The following is a 22,429-nucleotide window of genomic DNA, read 5'->3' as shown; positions in this document are numbered from 1 at the left end:
CTCAGAAAAGATCACTGGATCTCGGGCCAGAGCTGCCAAGCTGAGCACCAGGAGGGGCTAGTGTGTGCTCTGAATGTTGCGCTATGCAATCTCCTCCTCCTGCCTCCCCTCACCATCAGTTTAATTAGTCCAATTAGTCGCTGACCTGTACATTTACCACACTGCATTCCCCAAAAAAACACACAGAGCAGTAAACATTTAGTGCGAAAGGTCAGCTTTGATCTGAGGTTTTGTCGTTCACAGGAAGTGTGAGAACTGTCAATCTGAATAAATGATTTGGATAATTCAGCCTATAAAGCGCAGTGATGGGGAATAAATAAGTCCACCGCAGCTTTCCAGGAACGGCATGCCCAAACACGCACAAACTTCAGTGGCAAGGGAGGGAGAACACATTCAGATTGCACAGCAGCCCCAGAATCACAGCTCCACACCACGTACTCAATAACCGCACATCTGCCTTCACACCTGGATTACAGCTGGACTGTTAGATCTCCTTCTGTTCGGTGGTGAGAGACCCAACCACCTGTCATGTGCACTTTGGACCACAGACAGAGGCTTTTTTCTTAAAGTAAGTTCCTATGTGCTAGTGATTCGACACAGAATAGCATACCGGCAGTACCTATACAGTGAGTAGCTTACTTTCCATACATACCTTCGTAAAACCTAATTTTGTCCCTTAGAATGACCATGCCCTTTGTGAGAAGCTGGTTCTGGAAAACACAATAGGATGGAGAAGCAGGTAGTTAAAAAACCCATGGCACAAATAAACAGGAAACTGTTCATCTTTACTGCTACCGTTCATTGTTTTCAAGCCAGTGAGGCCAGCCACACTGTGTAGGGTTAAACTCTTTACCTGGAGATATTCTGTGAAGAAGGACCCCAGCTCCGTCTTCAGCAGCTGCCTGAAGAAAAAGGACAGCTAACTGTCAGAAAGCTTAGGCTGACAGATCATAATCTTTCTGGAGAGTATGATCAAAAATATAAACTCAGACCTGATATGCATCTCAACACTTCATGCATGTGCAATCACTTTTATGACAGACTTGACTCAATCAACGTTTGCCCTTAACCCTTATAAATGTGTTTTTCTTCAAAAACACTATTTGGAAAGTTCAGCAATCACCAAAATTGACTTGCCAAACTGTGTCTGTGTCAGAAGAAAACAGTCATCAGTATTTACAACATTTGAAAGTTCATGTTTAGGGCAAATTTTGATTGAATCTAGGTCAGATTCAGTCAGCATTTAAATTATTTTTTGTCAGCATTGTTTGGAAAAAAAAAATACATATATATATATATATATATAGCCATTATAGCAAGAAGATTAGCCACAGCAGTATTCAGAATATTTATTTTTTATACGGATAATTAATTTAAAAATATTATTGGGTCCAACTGAAACACAGATTTTCAGTAGGTTCACATCTTGCAGAAAGAAGGAAAAGGAAAATTGTCTGGTAGTCGTAGCGATTTGCCAGCTGTATCAGAACTAAATTTTGTTGTTGCAAAGGTCAGACAGGTTGTTGCAGTAATCAGCATTGTTGTAACAAAATTTGGCAGGTATCTGTTCCCCTGTGTTTTTGGAACTCACAACATTAATGCGTGAGAGAGCGAGAGTCAGACAGTCACATGGTCAGTATTTCCTCGCTAAACTAGAGCACGAGGAAACCAAAAACAAAAACAAAACAACCAAACAAATTGGTTACAGTAAACACCTTGCATGAGAGGCAAGCTGATTAGCACTTATCACTGTCCAGCTGGGTCTCACCCAGACGGCCCCGGCACAATCCCTGCATTGTTCCCCCCTAATCTCCCACTCCTCTCTGGCCACTCTGAGCCTTTCTGGGGCTGTTTGGAAACCCGGAGCTCGACAGACCCACATAAACGATACAGAGAACTGAATCAGCACATAGAGAAAACAGAAACAAACAAACCCTCTAGGGGAAAAAAATGCCGTTTCTCTCTTGAACATTTTCACTCCGCCAAAGGTGTCGGACCTCAGCCCTAGCTAGCGAACCCGAGCCCAAATGGACACGGTACACGTCGTCGGGGGACAGTCTCCATGCTGCGCACAGCGGGGACAGGCGTTTCCTGCTTCCTGGCCTCTCTTGATGAGATCACGTCTACACACTCAAAACCATACAGGAAATCGGGCCAAGAGGGCAGAGCCAGATGCGCTACCTGCCTAGCGTCAGCTCCGGAGTCTGCCTGTCACGGCCCGAGCCCTCATTAGCACTGAGCGCTGTCGGACGGGCCGGCCTCCCCAGGAGGGCTCCGTCTCCCTGCCCTCAGAGAACCTTCGCTCGAATAGGTCAGACCCATCAAACTGAGATGTATTGACTACTCTGAGTTAAAAAAAAAAAAAGAAAAGAAAAAAAACAGTAGCAGAGACATGGCGTACAGCTCTGACCCGAAAGAAAAGTCACCCGCTCAGGGACGCGGGAGTGGGCGAGGGGTGTGGTGCAGTCCGCGGGACGGCTGCCTCAGACCGTACACAAGCGCCCCCACGAGACCGAGGGTTTGATCCCCCGCCGCGACACCTTCCCTTCCCTGACTGCGGCCCTCTCTGCTTTCCACCTGCCCGAACAACATTTAAAAATGAGAAGGGGGTGGAGTGTCCATCTTGCTTTTAAAAAGATGCTAGATCTGAACAGAGAGGGCAGAGTTTTCTACCCTGCTGCTAAAGCAGTTTCATCCCTGCCCACTGAGAGAAACAGCCGACAGTACTGTCATCGATCCGAGTACTTAAACAAAAGAGAAGTTCCACAAAGAGAAACAATAAAAGAATAATGTTAAATTCCCCACAATAGTGAGATCAATTAGCCTCATTAAAAGCCCAATAAATGTGGCGTGCACAGTGTGGGTTTTCCTCTTTTTTAAACAGGCCACCGCGGATCTCATTACTGCAGCTCCACAGTGTGCTCAGAGGCGCCCTGTCTGTGAATCACACGCCCCTCGCTGCATCATGTTTGGACAGGTACCTCCACAGGAAATTACAACAGCTGCACGTACAAAAAGGGTTTCTTTTTTTTTTACCACACATTATAATGAGTTTATAAAAAAATGTGTTTTTTGCAGTGTCATCGTGATTTTGTTTTCACTATTGTAATTAATGTTTTAATTTCTTCTATGATTCGCAGCTGACAAAGTTTGTTTGATGTAAATAAAATATTATTGCACACCATATGCTGCATGATTCACTGTGAACACATTAAATAAATGACTCCGCGCTGTAACAACGCGGGTATCAAAGAAATCAGCCAGCCAACGCGAGGAAACATTCTTTGAGTGCAGCGAGAGAGTGTGATGCTCAGTGACATGCCACAACCTTTGCTTTGTTCTGTTTGAGTGTGAAGTTTCCTGACTACCAGTGCAAAGGATGTACAAGAAGTCTGAACTGCCGACAGTAGGCAACAGCAGCAAGACATTCGTTGTCCTTACAGCATCTCAACATACGAAAAGTAAAGTCCTCTGTTAAGAGCTTGAGTGAAAGTTTCTGATGTTTTTGAAAAAATCTTTTTGTGAACAAAAATCAGCAATCCTCACAATTCTCACTTGCTGGATTTCTGATGGTTAAGTTTTGGTCTGAAGAGAAAAAAGAGATAGAAAAACTAGCTATTCCTCCTTACTGTGCCACCCTTCCCCCCACCCCCACCCCCCATCCAAAACCCTCTGCAACCATTCCCAGCCCGGAAAGCCAAGCAACCTTAACATTTATAATTAACTTGCTTAATTGTATTCCAGTATATATGCTTTAATGGATTCCAGCACAGTGACTCAGGCCTATGCCCAGCACTGACTTTATGGGGTGGGGGGGTTGGGGGGGGGTCAGTGCTTGATTCTCAGTGGTCACATGCACCCTGTTCCCGTTAGCAACGAGGCTGCCCCCCCCCCCTCCAGTCTGGTCTAGGCTGATAATGTGAGACGTGCCTCAGCCACCTGTCTGCAGCTCCCTCCCCCCCCGCCCCCCCCCCCCCACCCTGGACCTCCCAGCTCAGCTCAGCACAGTGACACATCCAACCGTCAGCATCACTTCTTATCATAGAGGAAATCGGCATACATGCTAGGGTTCACACACCCAGCCTGCCCACACACTCTTACAGAGACACGCAGGCACACACATACACACATACATGCAGGCAGTAATGCACACTCTAACATTCACACATATACCCATCCACACACATACACGCATACACAGACACACACAAACACACATACATACACATGTACACACACACACCCACACCTATCTATGCACGCAATCTTACAAGCATACTGTACACACACAGATATGTACACACAATATGTACATGTAAATTATACATGTAAATGCAGTTGTGCACAGCATATGCAAACACACATTCCTGCCAATGCACACAGACACACCACACCACACACATGCACACACACACATACTCACACAAGCACCCCAACAGACATGCCAGTAACACACACACGGACAACTCATGTGCTCATACACATGAATACCTATGCATGCCCACACAAACATACACAGGTACAGACACTCACGCATAGACATTACATTGAAATTATATTGTTAATGTATTAAAGTATAATACATAATATAATAGAATGAATGCAAATTGGCAGGGGTTCAAGGCCTGGTAAAGACTGAACTGAAATAAACCAAACACTCTGTATTCTCAGACAGCTGAACAAATGGAAGCTCACCACATACATTGTTGTGCACAGGCGCTTGTGGTTTGTGTAAGTATTTCTTTTGAATGTGTGTGGGCGTTGAAGGACTAACTTTCCGCTTCCTGATGGAGATACAGAGATTAATGCTAGACCTCAAAAGAGATTCAATATCGCTTCACAGTTAAAACAAACCAAAGTGCACCGACCAGAGAGGATACAATGTGTGAGCCCCATCTTTACACACAACCCTATGTGTCAGGCCCATATTAATACACAAACCTACAGTATGTGTTAGGCCCATATTAATACACAAACCTACAGTATGTGTCAGGCCCATATTAATACACAAACCTACAGTATGTGTCAGGCCCATATTAATACACAAACCTACAGTATGTGTCAGGCCCATATTAATACACAAACCTACAGTATGTGTCAGGCCCATATTAATACACAAACCTACAGTATGTGTCAGGCCCATATTAATACACAAACCTACAGTATGTGTCAGGCCCATATTAATACACAAACCTATGTGTCAGGCCCAGCAACAGACAACAACATAAAGAAAACCCTCCACAAGATCAATGCCTTCTATTTGTTCACCTTCATTCTTCTATATAAACTAATTTTCTTTGATCAAACTAAATTTTTAACACTGCAAACGCACAATCTCTACTTATTCATTTTTCTGGGACAGCCCTGCGTCAGCCTACACACCCATGAGGCAGACTTCCGTGTTCACTCATCTATTTTGTCTTTAGAAGATTACACTTATTTAATCCATCACACAGATTCGGTCATCTGTCCTTATTAACACAGGACCAATCAATAAATAAAAGTTTTTTTTTTTCTTCACGAATACAGATCAAAAAGTAAATGTTTGGTGACTCACAACCTTCTCTTGCCGGATTTTTGATGATTCAGGCTTGGTCTTGCCTCATGTTTGATATTTCCTGTTTTCCTGTAAAGTGCCTTCCGTAACTCTGTAAAAACCACTGTACGAATGAAACTGAACCGAATTGAACTTGAATTTAGGTGTGAGTCAGTCGAGGGCAGACGCTGACTGGCTGCAGGTCGCGGTGCTGCGGGGGGGGGGGGGGGGGGGGGGGTCAGATTCGGGGTGCGGGACGGTGGCTGGGCTCCGTCAGCCCGTCAGGGGAAACAGGCAGGGCCGCTCGTGTGACTCACCTGACCCCCTCATTGAGGATGTAGAGCTCCCCGTCCGCCAGGCCCTTCCTCTGGAACACGGAGATCACTGCATTGTGGATGCTGCAGACACACACACACACACACACGCACGCACGCGCACACACACACACACGCCGCACCACAGGGGACAGAGTGAGTCTCCAGCAACGGACGGCGACGGCTGCAGCAAATAAGCAGTACATCCAATTACAGGGCTTTTTAGCCCGTCTCTGATGGACTGACTCATTCAGCTACTCATTCATTTGTCATTCCCCGACTCATTAACTCATCCATTCATATAAGCATACAACCCGCCATTCATTCATTCAGTTCACAAAATTTTACATATTGACCTAATGCCCCTTCAATTTTAACTTAAAGGCGTAAATATAGAATGCAATACATAAAAGATGAATATCTATAGTTGGTATGATTCCAGGAACTGATTCAAGACTGATTCAGACCAAAAGGAACTGAAAAGCGGATAAATCCTGCCTGGCACGTGCTATTAGCATGCTGAATCACACCACAGTAAAATGAAGGCTAAAAACCACTAGAATCCTACATTCAAGAATTACGTCATTTCCTTGGATCTATTTGTGTATGCAAGCCAAGTTCCAAGTTGCAGCGGTGTTTGGTCATTTTTGTTCACTATTGTTTCCAGTAAAACAAAACAAGGCAGCAACAATTTTCAAGAAAACCAAAACACCCTGTATGAAAGAATTGCAGTAATGAAGTGTTGCATCATTTCACTGCTCTTCTGCTATACTGCCACAGACAGACACATCAAAAGCACCGTCCACCAGTTTTACATGAAAGAGTCCTTTCCTATTCCCTTCATCCTTTACGTATTCTCATTGTGTTTGCTCCATGTCTTTCAATCAAAAGGACAAAGGGGACAATTAAAGGAGAGGTTATACAAGTACAAATACAGTACACACACTGAGGTTAATTGCTCTCGACTACTTTAAAATTATGCTCTGTGGAGGACCCAAAACATGCTGTGTTCTCTGATTTACAGAATTAAAAATAATAGGCTTTTTATAAAATGTTATTTGCTCTGCTAATCTATAATCTGATAAGACTTCTGCTTGTCCACCTTCTGATGACAATAGTAAGATAATACTTTAATACTGTTGACATGGAAAACATGTATACTGACAGTGAGCACGAGGACTAGCTTTCTTTGTTCTTTGTTTGGATGAGGTAAACATACGGACTGGGTATACAGATGGGACGATGTGGCGGTTGCCATCTCTCATACTTATGAAAACAAGCCCATAGCAATGAAACCAAGTTTTGCATACAGTGAACCGCATGGAAGACAGCTGGAGAGAAATACATTCCTCAGAGGAAAGTCCCTGAAAAACACAACGCAGTGTAGCCTTGTCTGTTTAATACACTGTTCAGATTGTGACGGACATCCTCCACTGACCCACAGAGGCCCTACTCATTTGTCCCTTTAAATGTCTTCTACGGAAACACTATGGCAGGAGTACCCCATCCCTCATAAAATCTCCCTCTTGTGCACTGTATCCAAGGAAATTCCTGACGAGCCTCCTTGCTTGTAGAAACAGGGGGCAGAAAAATGACAAAACACGTCGCCTTTCGCCTTCAGGTCCTAATACCCTAACAATAGAGGGCTGGGAGGCGACAAGCTGTGGTGGGTTAGCATGCGCACTCACGCACACACACACGCGCCCACACACAGACACACACAGACAGACACACACACGCACCCACACACACACACACACACACACACACACACACACACACACACACACACACACACACACTCACCCACACACACACACACACACACACAGAGCGTGGCGTGTGGTTACCTGTTCCAGGTGGCATTGGCCCCCGCTCTTCTCTGCTGGGTACCTCTCTCCTCCAACGCTGTCTTCTCGCTCTTGCCCAGTTCGCTGAGGCTGGGAGAACTCATTAACTTCAGCCTGTGAAGAGTCCTCATGGTGAAAACAGAGGGAGAGACAGAAAGACAGCACGCTCAATCCTGAGCAGGAGGAACAACCCATACAGGGGAAACAATAACAGAGAGAGAGAGAGAGAGAGATGCGTCCCTCCCGCAAGGTGCAGCATGTGCCTCTCTGCCTCTCTCTCTCTCTCTCTCTCGCTCCGTTGCTTCCCTCAGACGAGCGCTCTGATTGGCAGCGACGAGACGTGTGACCCCGTTGGTTATTGTTCACAGTTCTTGAGAAACCAGCTCCTTTCCCTCTGTTGCTACATTCCTTTCTTCTCCTCCAGAAGCAGCATGCGCTTGCTCACGCACACAGATTCGCTCACACAGACGCGCAGAGGCACACACACTCAACACAAACAAACACACACACACACACACACACACACACACACACACACAGTAGTAGGAGCAGTCAGCACAGCCTATTCCTGAAAAGAGCCAATAACAAATTCACACACATACACACTCACGCACACACACACACACAAACACACTCAGACACGTTCCCATTTGGACATAAAAGCAATCTCACACACGGACATGCTACACAAAATCCTATTCGTTTGAATGGACAAGTCGCCGGCTCCACAGCTAAGCAGACGTGGGGGACTTAAAGGCACACGTGGACACTATCAGAGCCTGCAGGCACCGCACACCTGTCCCTCCCATCCACCTGCAGCGACACCTGCCCCACACAGGCATCTGCGGCGGCGCTCAGCGGCGCTTTCAGAAATGGGAAAGGAGGGGAAAGTTGCGGAGGACAGTTTCCTGTCTTCCTGTTCAGCACGCTGTCTCTTGAAGCACAGCGGGAGCGCTGGGGCCACTTGGCTGCTGATTTTAACCAAAATAAGGAAGTGGCGCTGGTGTGGGGACCTTGAAGGTGGCGAGGGGGAGGGGGGATCAGCTGAAAAGCGGAAGCCAAACCTCAACGGGCTCCCCGTTTGAGCCGAGAGGAAAGAGCTGCTTTCTCAACAGCAAAGGCCTGCGACCGACAGGAGTCCCGGAAAAACCGCCATCGCAACTGACGTCCTGACAAAGCTTCCCTGTTCCGGCGCAAAAGCTAGAAAAGTGTACTTCGATCACGGATTTGCTTCTTAATCTTAAAGACCTTATGTATTTGTGCCGCTGGTATGCCCTTGTTAAACAAACGAAATAGCGTGCGTAGAATGAGACATATTTAATCCAGATATCCCACACAGTTATTACCAGTACAAATGAGCAGGAGAGCTGTCCAGAGACAGGTTTAGACATGCAGTTTGATTTTTAAAAAAACTCTCTAAAGAGCACAGCGCCGGCCCCTCCCAAAACAGCACCCACCGCACGCGCTCCGCCCCTCTGAAGCCAAACCACAGCGGCGGAATCGCGGGGGCGTCCGCCGATCTGAGTGCTGGTCGAACGCCGGCTCTCAGCGTTCCGTCTCCCACGGTAACGCGCGGAGCCGCAGGGCCCCGGCGGCGCTCCCTCGCCGCTCAGCGTGGCGATCGGTGGAGGGGTTAAAAAAGGCGGAGCCGGTTGGTGAAATTCCCCAGCGAAACCCACACGCGGTCGCGGGCATTCCGCTCCGCCAGCCAATGGCAGCGCGCCGATCTCCACGCGCAGAACAAAGGGGCTCCTCAGCTCTGCGTCTCACACTGATACGTCTTAAAGGTGAAAGGCCGCTTTTTATAAAAATATGAACACGAACAGAAGGGTCATCCTGCAGGAAAACTCTACTCCGCACTAGCGTATATTTAACAGGAAATGCAAGGAATCCCCCTTGACAAAACTGCAAAGATCAGTCACTGATGCCCTAAGACAGAAGCAGCTCACTGCTCAAAAGCAGTATTGTTCTATATTGAGCATGATTTGGGCTACTTTTTCCTTTTTTAAATCCTTTACAAATGTCAGAAGCTCTTATTCAATGTGGCGGCGTGTACTTTTTTAGAGGACAGAGATGTTCATTCATCAATGATGTGGATTATTCCAGCACCAAAAGCAGATCGTTAAAATGGGACTCGGAGGGGGTTCCACTGAAAGTGCCTTATTCTTTAAAAGAGCAGATTCACTATTTTGGGTCATTTCCTCAAGCTCCCATCATGCTCCAATCCAAGGAAATTATTTTCAGCTCACACAAAATTCCTTCAGGTTCTCAACTTCCTCCTTTGGACTGCTCCGTGAGACGAGGAAGGCCCAGCACTGGCACGCGTGAGCGTTTGAGCTGGCACAGGTGTGTGTGAAAGCGACGGGCGCATGCGTCTGTTTGAGGACTGGGCCCGGGTGGGTAAGGGTAACAGACACAGATGGACGTGTCTCGCTGGGCCCCCTGACAGCACGCGGGCGAGCAAACGCGCGCCAGCCTGACCCCGGACCCAGAACGCCAGCCCCCTCCCCCCCGCCCCAGATGCCCCAGACAACGGCGCCGTCCCGACTGTAGAGGGAGCTGTCAAACAGATTTGTGCTCCTCTCCTGGATATGTAGGTCACACAAAGCGAGAGGGGGGGAGGGGGGGAAACTGAAGCAATGGCAACCTCTATTCACGCTCCACGGATGTACAGTAAAGCAAGACAAAGAGCTAGCAGGGCTTCTGACTGTTTACACAAGCAGGAACACCCTCTGCTGCATGTTTCACACACATAGCTTCTTTCACAATGGGAAAGGAGACACAGCGCAATGCTCTGAAATGACCCACCGCAGTCTGTCCAAAACCACACACAGTGAAAATACAGAAATAGGGGTGGGTGCGTGACAGCCCCGTTTCACCTTTGTCTGATTGACAAACACACCCTGCTTTCAATCAAACTGAACACACAACCTATGCCATGGCCAGATATGCCAATAAAAAACCACAGAGGAAAATATTAACCAAGAGCCATTGTCCCATGTTCCAAGAACAAAGGTAATGTCAACACAGGAGATGTACAACTGTTCTGGCAGAATAACAAAATGGAATCACATAAAAAAAATCACAGCTTTGACGGTGGTTGCTGTGAAAACAAAACAAACCAAACACAAAACTCCATTTTAAAATACATGTAAAGCAATCTAAGGTAACAAATTCTTTATCTACACTTCAAATAATTAAAAAAAACATAGTAAGTAATAAAATAATAGCAATAAGAATTCTAAAATGCTAAAATGCTAGCTTTGATCAGAATGAGGGGAGGTCCCTTGGCTGTGCCCAGCGGGTGAGAGTGGGGCAGCGGGGCAGCAGGGCAGCAGGGCAGCGGGGCACAGCTGCTGACGCATCACTGAGACCCGCACAGCGTCCGACCGAAGAGGTGCTGAGCTAGCGGATCGTTTTTCATACCGCAGGTCAACCGGTTCGCCATCGTTTATGCGCGCGCGCGTGTGTGTGAGTGTGAGTGAGTGCGAGTATGTGTGTGTGCGCGTGAGCGTGTGTGTGTCTGTGTGTGTGAGTGGGGGAAGGGTGTGAGGGTAGGAATTGCCTGACATAAAGCTGATTAAACAAAGCAGTGATCCTCTCAGAGAAACCGTAACAACAACAACAACAACGAAAAAGGTCTAATGACGACCAGAATTTCCCAAACAGAAGCTCAGCGGCTGCAGCGTGAGTCACCTGCCCTCAGACGCACTGCCGCTTTTTCCACTGGGGGCGTAGGCTAGCTGGCGGGCACCGCTCGAGGCACTATTACCATTACCATGACGGGGGAACGGTGTTAAAAAAACAACCTGCGGTTCAAATGACCAACCGCTCCACCCGCTCATCACACTCCCCATTCACACTCATTTCCGCACCGCAAAGCGACAACAGCCTTGATGCTGACGTGGAACGCGGCTGCAGTTTAAAAACATACGCATGCAGCAGAGGCTCTTGCATTCTTTTACATGGAATCCATTTACACATTCTTTTACATGGAATCCATGTACACATTCTTTTACATGGAATCCATGTACACATTCTTTTACATGGAATCCATGTACACATTCTTTTACATGGAAACCATTTACACATTCTTTTACATCAAATCCATGGACACATTCTTTTACATGGAATCCATGTACACATTCTTTTACATGGAATCCATGTACACATTCTTTTACATGGAATCCATGTACACATTCTTTTACATGGAATCCATGTACACATTCTTTTACATGGAATCCATGTACACATTCTTTTACATGGAATCCATGTACACATTCTTTTACATGGAATCCATTAACCCAGCTGGATATTTACTGAAGCGACGCAGGTTAAGTACCTTGCTCAAAGGGCAGTACAATGGCAGTGCCCCACCTGAGAAACAAATATATAACCGCAGAATCACAAGTACAGTTTCATAACCACCATGCTACGCTGCCACCACAATAAACCCCAGTAGCTCCACTTAACACCGTTTTTTTGTGCCATTATAAAACCCCAGTGATGACAGAGACAGACACAGGGCTCCACTGAGGAGGACAGCCTAAGGCCTCTCCCACTGTGAGAGCAAGATGGCAGCAGCCAAAGCTCTGAACCTGCGCTGCATGTGAAAGGATGCATATCACTCCATCCGTCCTTCTCCCTCCAAGCTCGGCTGTTTGTATTCACTAATCGATTGATTTACATTTCACAAGGAGGATTTTGATGCACACGGATACGCCCTGTGTGTTATGGTTCAAGGAATGCGTTTTCTGATGACCCCGTCTCCTGATACAACGTGCAATAAGGTGCAGATACACTATACACATCTGTATGAAAGCATGTGTGGTATTTATATTAAATTCACTGTTTCCTTTCTTCTAAATTCACTATATGATGAGAGTAGAAGCACCAACAGGGCAGCTAGGCACCTGGGCACCGGCTAGAGCGGGGAGCCCCTCTGTGCTGAATGGGGGGGGGGCTCTCGCATACCTTTGGGGGGGGTGGGGGTTGGGGGGGGAGAAAAGCTCCTGATTATGGTTCCATGCCAGTGAAGTGTGGACACAGAATGTCCCTGGGTGTTTTTCCCCATTTCTCTCTGGCTGAACTTCACTAATGGAGACGCTCTTTCAAAACGCCACCTCTCTCTCTCTCTCTCTCGCTTTAATCTGCCTTCTGCTGAGGAGAACAAAAGACCTGGCACTTTCGGAGGCCCCCACACCACAAGTGTATTTCACTTCCTACTTCCTGACAGCACAATACAGCGCCACCTGGAGGCACAGTGTGGAAGGTGAGAATGATGGAGAGGCAGGAGAGAGAGGCAGGCTCGGCCAGTCATCTTATTCCGAACACAAGGGAGAGCTTTCAGGGGCATTTGGCAAATTTAACTCACACACATTAACACATTAACGCAGAAACACATACAAAACCAAGGATCGCCTTCAGTTAACCAATCATAAAGTACGACTGGTGACCTGAGATTTATTTGACAGTATCGTGTCATTACTGCCCCTCAGCGTGGTCAAATCAAAGGGCAAAACAGGAACAAAAGTGAGAGAGGCAGCCAATCAGCAGTTCCTACAGTCACCCACACACACATGCACACACACACACACAAACGTTACTGTACATGCAGCACTTGCACCATGTAGTGTATCGGCTGTTTCTCAGTGAACGGGCTCCATGTGTCTGCCCCAGCTCTCCATTAATGCTGCTGGTGTCTCTGCCCCAGTGCGCATGCAGCACAGCTAGAAACCCCGCAATCGCAGCACGTCTACCGGGCGTCAATCTACCCCTCCTCACAGCCTGCAATTCATCCTCATCCTCACCCCCCCCGCACCCATCTGGACACCTCCTGCAAAAAAACCAAGCCAGCCCCCTGTCTACGAGGGTCACGTCTCCACCTTAAACCTGGCCCAAAACTTCCGATAATCAGTGTTTTTACAACCGTTGATTTTTGTTATCTTGGGTTCCATATCAGCACTGCTTACACCGTCTGAAATAATATCAAATGAATAATATAATCTCAGATGTCATACAGCTGCAGTATACGTAGAGATAAAATATCTCAGCATACATTATTAAAAAATTTAAGGATACATTATTCATGTGCTCTACATGGCCTATGTAGCTCAGTTGCTTACTGGCCAAAGCTTTAATGTGCCCCCAACACACAGCCTCTATCCATAAGCAATGCAAAAGTGCACACCGGCCTAAAATATTGAACACCCTATTCCCCGTACGCACAGGGCTACGAGGAGAGCCTAGTTTCTTAACTTAAAGCTAAAAATGATAGCGCAGTCTCCCATAGCTTTCCATTAAAAATACAAGCACTGCCGAAATGAGGTGCACTACGGAAAATCAACACCATTCGCATTTTAGTCCTGAATTTTTCACTTGACGAGCAACCTGTGCAGTTTAGCCTCAGTCCGACTGTGAAAAATAAGTGAATTGATTTTATTGGAAGACTTAAAATACAAGAGTAATAAACCACTGGTAGCACATTTGGATTTCATAAAAAAAAATACTAGTGCCCCCTTCCTAACCCAAAAGCAACATCAAACAGAAAAGTGTTTGCACTTTTTCCTGACACAGCACATTCTGTGGTGCTTAGTAAGCTTTCTAAAACTTACTATATTAGAATAAGAAAGTGGGGGTGGGCTTCTCCTGGTGCCAGCAAAGCTCATTGTTGCTCACGCACATCTGACCGCATAGAAGCCACTTCGCCATCAGTGCTAGAAATTTATGAAGCCATTTTCTGATTACTTCTCCCACCCTGCCAACACCAAACACAAACATACCCCCCCCCCCCCCCAAGTTCCACGGCAACTCTTCAGCTCAGCATCCGCTACACATCCACCAGGAACTGCAGCAGGGCCGGGGGGAGGGGGCATCCTTGTGCACCATAGCAACAGACTAAATGATGTAGGGATTTGAAAAGAGGGAGGCAAACCCCACAGCTGGCTCAATAATTAAATGAAAGAAGAGAGATGTGTGGAACACGGGAGCCACACCGAGCTGCATGCTGATGCGTAGGTACAGGAGGCAGCAACAGCAGAGTACAGTAAACTACAGTATAGTACAGCACAATTCAGCATAGTACAGTACACTACCACAGTGCACTACAGAACAGCATAGCACAGTACACTACAGTATATTACAGAATAGTACACTACATTACACTCTACACTACACTACAGTATAATACAGTGTATATAGTACACTACTGTATGACATGGAACACTTCAGTAAAATATAGTACAGTGCACATGCAGTACAGCATAGTACAGTACACTAAGGTATAGTACACTATACTACAGAACACTACCACACAGTACAGCACACTAAAATACACAACAGTACACTATAGTATACTACAGTACAGTACAGTACACTAAAGTACATACACTATACTAAAGAAGACTACTGTACAGTACAGCACACTACAATACACTAAAGTACAGTACACTATAGTATACTACAGTACAGTACACTAAACTACAGTACACCTCCTGCTATGCTGATTCCTTTGTGTTGAAGGGGGAGATGGCAGAACAGAAATGCAGCTGTCCTCAGTGGACACTGAATCTTCCAGGCACACGCCCGGCTAATTTCCATCTGAGGACCACAGGGGCAAAACTTCAAAAGCCCCTGACAGCTGTGCTACATTCTGTGTGTGGGTGTGTGTGTGAGACCTACTGTATATCAAGAGTAAATAACATATACAAATCTAACACAGTCTGAGCTATTAACTACTGTATGTGTATGTGTGTATGCGTTTGTGCGTTCACAATTATTATTTTTTTTTTTACAATAGCCGAATGTGACCATCAGTTTCATTTTCATAGCATATAATGATTTTGTATTGTCATGCATTTTTTACCATGCTGTTATACAGGCAATGATAATCATTGTATTATTCACTAACATCCAAGGGTTTGTGTAGCACTCTAAAAAAAACTCCTGCAACCTTCTTTAAAAAACTGACAGCACAGGAAGTACATATAAGTCAATGGGAAAAAAACAAGTTATTACAAGGGAAGGGAATATGTGACGGGATAAAATGGGAGAATGGAATCTGAGAATGTAATCGGAAAAAAAAACAATTTCACATTCATATTCTCAATACTCATATCCAGTAATATGTAATATATATATATATATATATATATATATATATATATATTACAGCAAGATCATGCTGCCTTTTTTACATTTAGCAACTGGGCGGCAGTGTAGTATAATGTAGCAGGTACAATCCCCCAGTAGGACACTGCCGTTGTACTGTTGAGCAAGGTGCTTAATTTGCATTGCTTCAGTATATATCCAGCTTTATGGATACAAAGTAAAATGCTATGTAAAAAAGTTGTGTTAGTCACTCTGGATAAGAGCGTCCGCTAAATGCCTGTAATGTAATGGGTCTTCATGAAGCAGATGAGTATGCAGTGGGAGTTTTTGATGGAGGGGGGGGGTAAAGATTTAACTGGTCTCATCTCTCACCTCCTAAGTGGATGATCGCTCCCTTCCATGTCAGAGCTGAGGGGCGGGGCTGAGCGGACTGCGAAGCTGACTGATACTGATAAAGGGATGTATAGACGCTTTTGTGTCCAATGATATCCATCCAGCATCTTTTACAAACAACAAGAAAATACCAGGCACGTTTCAGGACATTTTTCCTGGGTATTTAAAAAAAAACACACACACATATAAACAATCTCTAACAGGGGAACAGCTTGTGCTGACGGTTGATGTTCTGGTTCTCTCCGGGCTTTTCTGCACTCGTATTTCGACTGTATATTTTTAATGTGTTCACGCTCTGTCGAGCCATATCCAAAGGGCACTGGACTGACCCTTGCAGGCTCACGGCAGATGAACACCTAATTAGCCACAGATGGAAAGTGACTGGCGATACGTAAAGTTACAGGGTGAACTCAGGTCAACAGGCCTCAAGTTGATGAAGGAAGAAATTCTGGTTGTAAAGTTCACATGAAAGAAAGGTCACAAGGAATCTTATATATGTATAGCCTGAAATCGATACATGTGGGAAGGCTGATTTACGCTTTGGTGGTAGTGTAACATGATGGTTAGGAAAATAAGCTTGCAACTCTGAGGTTACAGCCAGTGTTGATTCCCAGGTGGGAAAGCTGTTATACTCTTGAGAAAGGTGCCTAACCTGAATCACCACAGTAAATATCCAGCTGTATACATGGATTGTATGGAAAAGAATGTAAGCTGTGTACGTTTGCTCTGGATGAAAGTGTCTGCTAGATGCCAAAACTGTAAATTGTTTCAACAAGTACTAAACACAAGACGATGTTCCTATGGTTACCCACGGGTATTAACAAGAACTTAAAACATATTATATTAGCACTGAGGGCAACCAGTAAAATTAATACAGTAAAATATTCATTTCAAGTCCAAATATTATACCTGGCTGGGGCTAAACAAAGAGGAACAAAAATAATTATTTCACTCTAAAAAGCTGAGGCTAAACCGCTAAACAGCATTAATTATGAAAGATTGCACGTAACTGATCTCAAAGGGCGCTCATTTCAGCAAAGCTATATCCCTGTGTGGTAATGTGACCACAGCAGTCCAAATCATATGGCATACTCCCTTTCACAGCATCAGGGAAAGGTAAGACTAACCTTTAATGGCACATTCCAGAATACAGTTCCTGTTTAATAAATTCTTAAATACAGTAACATTGCTTTCTACTGGAAACTGCTGCTGCTGTGTGTGTGTGTGTGTGTGTGTGTGTATATTTTATTTTAAAAAAGAAGAAGAGTCAATTCCATTGTTCTTACACCAGGCCGCAGCACAGCTTTCATCCGGCAGGCCTGTGGGGGAGACGGGGCTCTGGATGCTGCGTCTCAGGCAGCGTGACAGCCTCGGCAGGCCGCCCAATGAAATATTCTGATTAAATTACTGGAGCGCAGCGAGACGTTTGATCCTCTTCCACCAAGCGCCCCCAGTCCCCCCACCCTCCTCCACCAACTCCCCCCGTCTCTGGAGAGGCAGAGTTTCTCCACATTAAATATGGAGGTCCTCATTAGCCAGGAGGAAATCCCTCAGGAGGGCTCAGGCACCGCCACATCTGCTGAGGCGCACCAATTTATACTGCGGGACGCAGATATTAAAAGCCAGGCGCGCTCTGTCGTCCCAAAATACAAAGGCGTGCAGTGCGATCAGTAAACCTGGAACGGCAGCTGGAGATGAATAACATCTAGAATGACTTGTTCTATTTTCTGCCCTTTTCTGTTATTTTTTAAAAAGTCATTAGATTTGCTATATTTGTCATTCAAATAGCCACCGTGCTAAAAGCATACCCATCCAAATGACTCGGGTTGTAGCTGAGAAACATACATTTCCTTGGCAAATGTCTATCTCTGGGGGGGGGGGGACAGGCAGACAGGGGTGGATGACCTCTCCTCACCTGTCTGGTGAGGGCCTCAGCGCCACCTGCCCCTCTGCGGCCGAGCACCGCCCGCCATATGGAGCGCCGCCCGGCCCGCCGCGGCGCCGGCGCCGTCTAGATCGCCCGCGACCCCGCGACCCGCCGGACACACGGGGCTCTTCTTCTCAGCGCCAGCAGACTTACGGGTCTGGCTCTGTTTGCGCGGCCAAAAGACCGGGCCTCCAAATCACAGCACCATCTGGGCCCGCCTGCTTCCAGGCTCAGCAGCTGGGGCTCTGAACTGAAGCAGGAGGGTTTTTTTTTATTTTTTATAAAGACAGACAGCCAAGACATCCTTATTCCGGCTGCTTCATCCACATTCCTGACAAAAAATGGCAAAATGACTTGCCAAAAAACTGAAATGTGTCACTGCACTGTATGAGTGAAGGAATAAAAGGGAGGTTTTCCTGTTTATTCTACCAATAAAAATGTTTAAATGGCTGCATCTGCAATGCATTCTTTTCACAGAGACTGAAAAGTCAGACCCACATTATTAATCTAATATAACAAACTGCTGGAGCGCGCTTTTAACTTAATAGCCACAGGAACCCAGCAGGGCTTTAGCTTAAAAGGCAGAACGGACCCCAGACCTCTAGAGCTCCTGACATGAAAAAGCTGAGGAGATGCCAAAAGACATCTCGCATCTCTACCTGCACAGGTCTGCACAGGATGTGGTCACTGCAAAGCCACCAGCCGTTCCTTTCAACAGACAAAACAACACCTGGTCCCAGCACAGCTTTGTGGTGGGACACCAGCGTGTGCTGCCAAACCTGGGGATTGATCGTGTGTGCTGATAACTGACCACAGGTTAGTTCCTTCAGAGGCCACAGAGGCTATCCCCACAAATAGACTCTTGAAGGCCCTTTGAGAAAAGAGCTGAAAAATTCCACTCCTCCTTTCACCGCAGTGTAAACTTCTGCAGCTATTTCACTTTGTCATGCGAGCTATCAAACGGATATATAAATGTTAGGGAAGAGAATTGTGAATCCACTTATCTTTGCAGTCCATCTGGAGCCTAACCGCTGTAAACAGATCTGACCAGTGCGAATGCCCTCGACTTTCCACTCACAGGGATGATCATTCACCCCCATTAAAAATGTAAATGTTTGTTTTCCTTTTATTAACAGATATGACCCGTAAATCGCTGAAATAGGGCGCCATCTGCCGACGGCTGCGTATAATATGTAGCCAACGTACCGTGGCAAACAATGAAGTTACCGTACGCAGCAGTCCCACGCAATATTTTCAGTTACTTATTATAAAATTCTAACGTATTTCAATTGTAAATTCACAGCGTACAAAAATGTGTCACGTGCAATGTACAAAAAATGTGTTGGGAGTGCAAATCACAGGTGCAAAGAGATCAGGTGCTCTTATTCTCAGGATGCTCACGTGCGTTCACAACATTAATAAATTATGTAATCTATCATAAGGCACTGAAAACAAAAATGAGCCATACATTTTTACAAAATTTGCATAGCAATTTTAGAGGTCAGTGTTTCAGTGCATTAGCCTGCTGACTGTCAGTAAGAGAAGCAATACTGGGAACCTATCGACCCACGCGTAGAATAAAACAATGAAATCACACTGACAACACTTAACATAATCTTACGACCTTTGTACGACAGTAGTCGCCACGGCGTTTCAGATAGGTTACAGACAGCGATGGCTGTGCTTGAATTGTAAGCAATGTGAAATTAGGTCCAGCTGAAAGTACGATGAGGTATGACAGCGCATAGAAACAGGTGAGCAGTTTCTAGTTCTGCGCTAACCTGGCTGACAAGGTAGCAACAGAAACACCAAACACTACGCACTCCCCCCGGACCGTCTGCTCACATCGACAGTCTGGGTATTGTCCTTTAGAAGGCACTAGGTGCATTCTAAAACTACGCAAGAACCACCGTTCTGCGACACACTCGCCGAAATTCTGTGTCGTGTTCCCCGGTTGTTTTATTATCACGTTTTTATTCTTCCTCGATGTTTCTATACAAACAGACACAAAGGAGACCGGCCTGGTGAATGTGGCTTGCCGTACCGTTCTCATTCCCTAACCGACGTCTTCGTGTTTGTCATTCTGCATAAGACAGAGCACAACATATCGGCTTGTGGACTGACTCCGTTCGGTACGCGATTTGTCATTCAACACGAACACACAGGCAGAACGCATGCTGTCTCTTGATTAGACTACATCGCTTGCAGTCAAACAAATTGCCTAGTCAACACATAGACAGAAACAATGTTGGGAAAAATGAATTAAGAGTCCAGTAACAACAGACAGACAAAATAAATAAAGATACCCACCGTTTTTTTCTGCCCCTGCTCCGGTCGTCAGCTACAAGCTTAAGAGCTTGATGTCAACAGTCGTCATTAGATACACTAAGACTCATGAAATAGAGAAGAATCAAGCGACAGATTTTTTTAACGTTCGCTTCAAAGCAACTTAACTAAGAACGGGTTCGGACTTATTTATCTGTCATTGTTTCTTTCCCTCCTGACTTCGCATGCGATAGCAGCTGGAGCGGATGTGCAAAGCTGGACTGTGATGCGAATGTCACTGGTAGTTTTCTTTCCCTCGTTTCTTCGAGTTGCCAGTGTCAGCCCCCAATGTTCAGCCTCCGTGGTGGTTGAATGTCTGCAAGTGCGTGTGCGTGCGCGCACCGTGGTGTCTGCGAAGGTGCTGCTGGTTACGTGAGAGAACCGCTCAATAGTTACACAGGAGAGTGGAGACCTGGATGTGCGCCAGATCTCAGACACTACGGCGGCGGTAGTGCCTCTAAAAAGAAGTTGCTTGTCTAGTGAATTTAAACGGATTTCTGAGTGAATTAGCCGAACTAATTACTGTAGTTGAACTTAAAAAAAAACTCAACTTAAAAAATTCAACTATTACACGAAAAAGATGAGCAGCACACCATTGTATCATCACAATATCAATAGCTGCTGCTGCTCAATTTAAATCCTTTGTTTAAACTTTTTATTGTATAAATAGGACAACGAAATCTTGCCCAATATGGAGCAATATATGTAGTTTCATAAGAGAAGAACCCAGGTGATTGGTTATCTGGTATAGGCTAGCTATAGCCTGCGGTATTAGTCGGATGACAAGGAAACGAATGTCTTCCTGAAAGTTATTTAGTGCTTACCCAAAGAAAATAAATGCACCCTGAAGATTAGTGAAAGTTTTCAGGAGCTTTCTGTGACATACATCTCTCTCTCTCTCTCTCTCTCTGTCTCTCTCTCTCTCACACACACACACACACACACACACACTGTTCTTAAGTGAACAGATTTTGAAGGGTGTGTGCTTTGACTGTGAAGGTCATTAAGTAATTCATGCCTTGGTCAGGCGGGGATCGTAACACAAAAAGATGTAGCAACACAGGTCAACATAAGAAAGCTGTTAAGGGACTCGAGACCAGGTGGGAGACATGGTCATATTTAAGGAGGTATCATATTTTAAGAGCTCATGATTCTTTCTATCAGAACACAAAGGGGCCAGACACAGACATACCATTTCAAAATCCTAAGGCGTTGACACAAAGAAAGGTCCCTTGGTGGCGAACTGAATAATAACTTTGCCTAACTCATAAAAAAGGTCTATTTACTTAAAATTTAAACAGGACGTGAAAGCAATGACATTGGGCCGGACTCAGCAAAATTAGCGGTTTCAGCTGAATCCTGTACTGCAGATAAGAGACAGAAAAGCAGTCAGAAATGAAAGAAATGAAAGAATAGGGAGTGCCAAAGCTTTATAGTAGTTACTAAAGCGACAGGGAGAGGCTGGTGTGGACAAATTAAGAAAAGTAAGGAGAAATAAAGAGGAGAGAGGAAAACACAACTGTGAGAAAAATGCACTCCCACAAAAGGTTATGGAAATGTTCTGCTGAGCCAAAAGATCTGAATCTATGCCACTGGAGATGTTAACAACTTCAATTGGCTGTTTGTCACAGACTCAAGTTTCCAGTCATGGACCCTGTACTGCAAGTTCTGCAACGATTTAATATGCCTCTTCCGGGAGCCTATGTTTGAATCTCTGGGGAATGCAAGGTTAAGGTCCTTAATGGTTGGATTTGCCATTTGGAGTTCATCAGGGTCCATATAGGAAGCAGGTCTTTGAAAAAATCAAACAGCTTAATAGATCTCTTTGGTGGGGATGTATCTGTTTTATAGCTTGAGTTCCCACGGTGGAAAGTAAACTATTGTGATACACACACACACACACACACACACACACACACACACACACACACACACACACACACACACACACACACACACACCATTGATAAATACA

At 45.5% G+C, this 22,429-nt stretch overlaps 1 protein-coding gene across 4 annotated transcripts in view; it reads right to left on the bottom strand.

Annotated features, from left to right (window-relative positions):
• LOC135259256 (proline-rich protein 5-like) overlaps positions 1–20,954 on the bottom strand; it is a 35,855-nt gene extending 14,901 nt beyond the window's left edge. The window contains exons 1-6 of one of the 4 annotated variants that reach the window (XM_064343402.1): positions 20,440–20,954; positions 16,182–16,309; positions 7,701–7,814; positions 5,854–5,934; positions 854–902; positions 653–710 (exon numbers count right to left, since the gene is read on the bottom strand). In XM_064343402.1, coding sequence (XP_064199472.1) covers positions 653–710; positions 854–902; positions 5,854–5,934; positions 7,701–7,814; positions 16,182–16,309 — 430 coding nt within the window. In that variant the 5' untranslated portion in view covers positions 20,440–20,954. Of the gene's footprint in view, positions 1–652; positions 711–853; positions 903–5,853; positions 5,935–7,700; positions 7,827–16,181; positions 16,310–20,439 lie in introns of all 4 variants that reach the window. The other 3 variants (XM_064343401.1, XM_064343404.1, XM_064343403.1) reach the window with 3 other exon arrangements.
• Between the last annotated feature and the right edge of the window lie 1,475 nt (positions 20,955–22,429).

This window comes from Anguilla rostrata, chromosome 7 (genome assembly GCF_018555375.3).
Source record: "Anguilla rostrata isolate EN2019 chromosome 7, ASM1855537v3, whole genome shotgun sequence".
Classification (NCBI taxonomy): Eukaryota; Metazoa; Chordata; class Actinopteri; order Anguilliformes; family Anguillidae; genus Anguilla; species Anguilla rostrata.
Note: the sequence above shows the minus strand (reverse complement) of the source record. Positions and strands in the feature narration are given on the sequence as shown.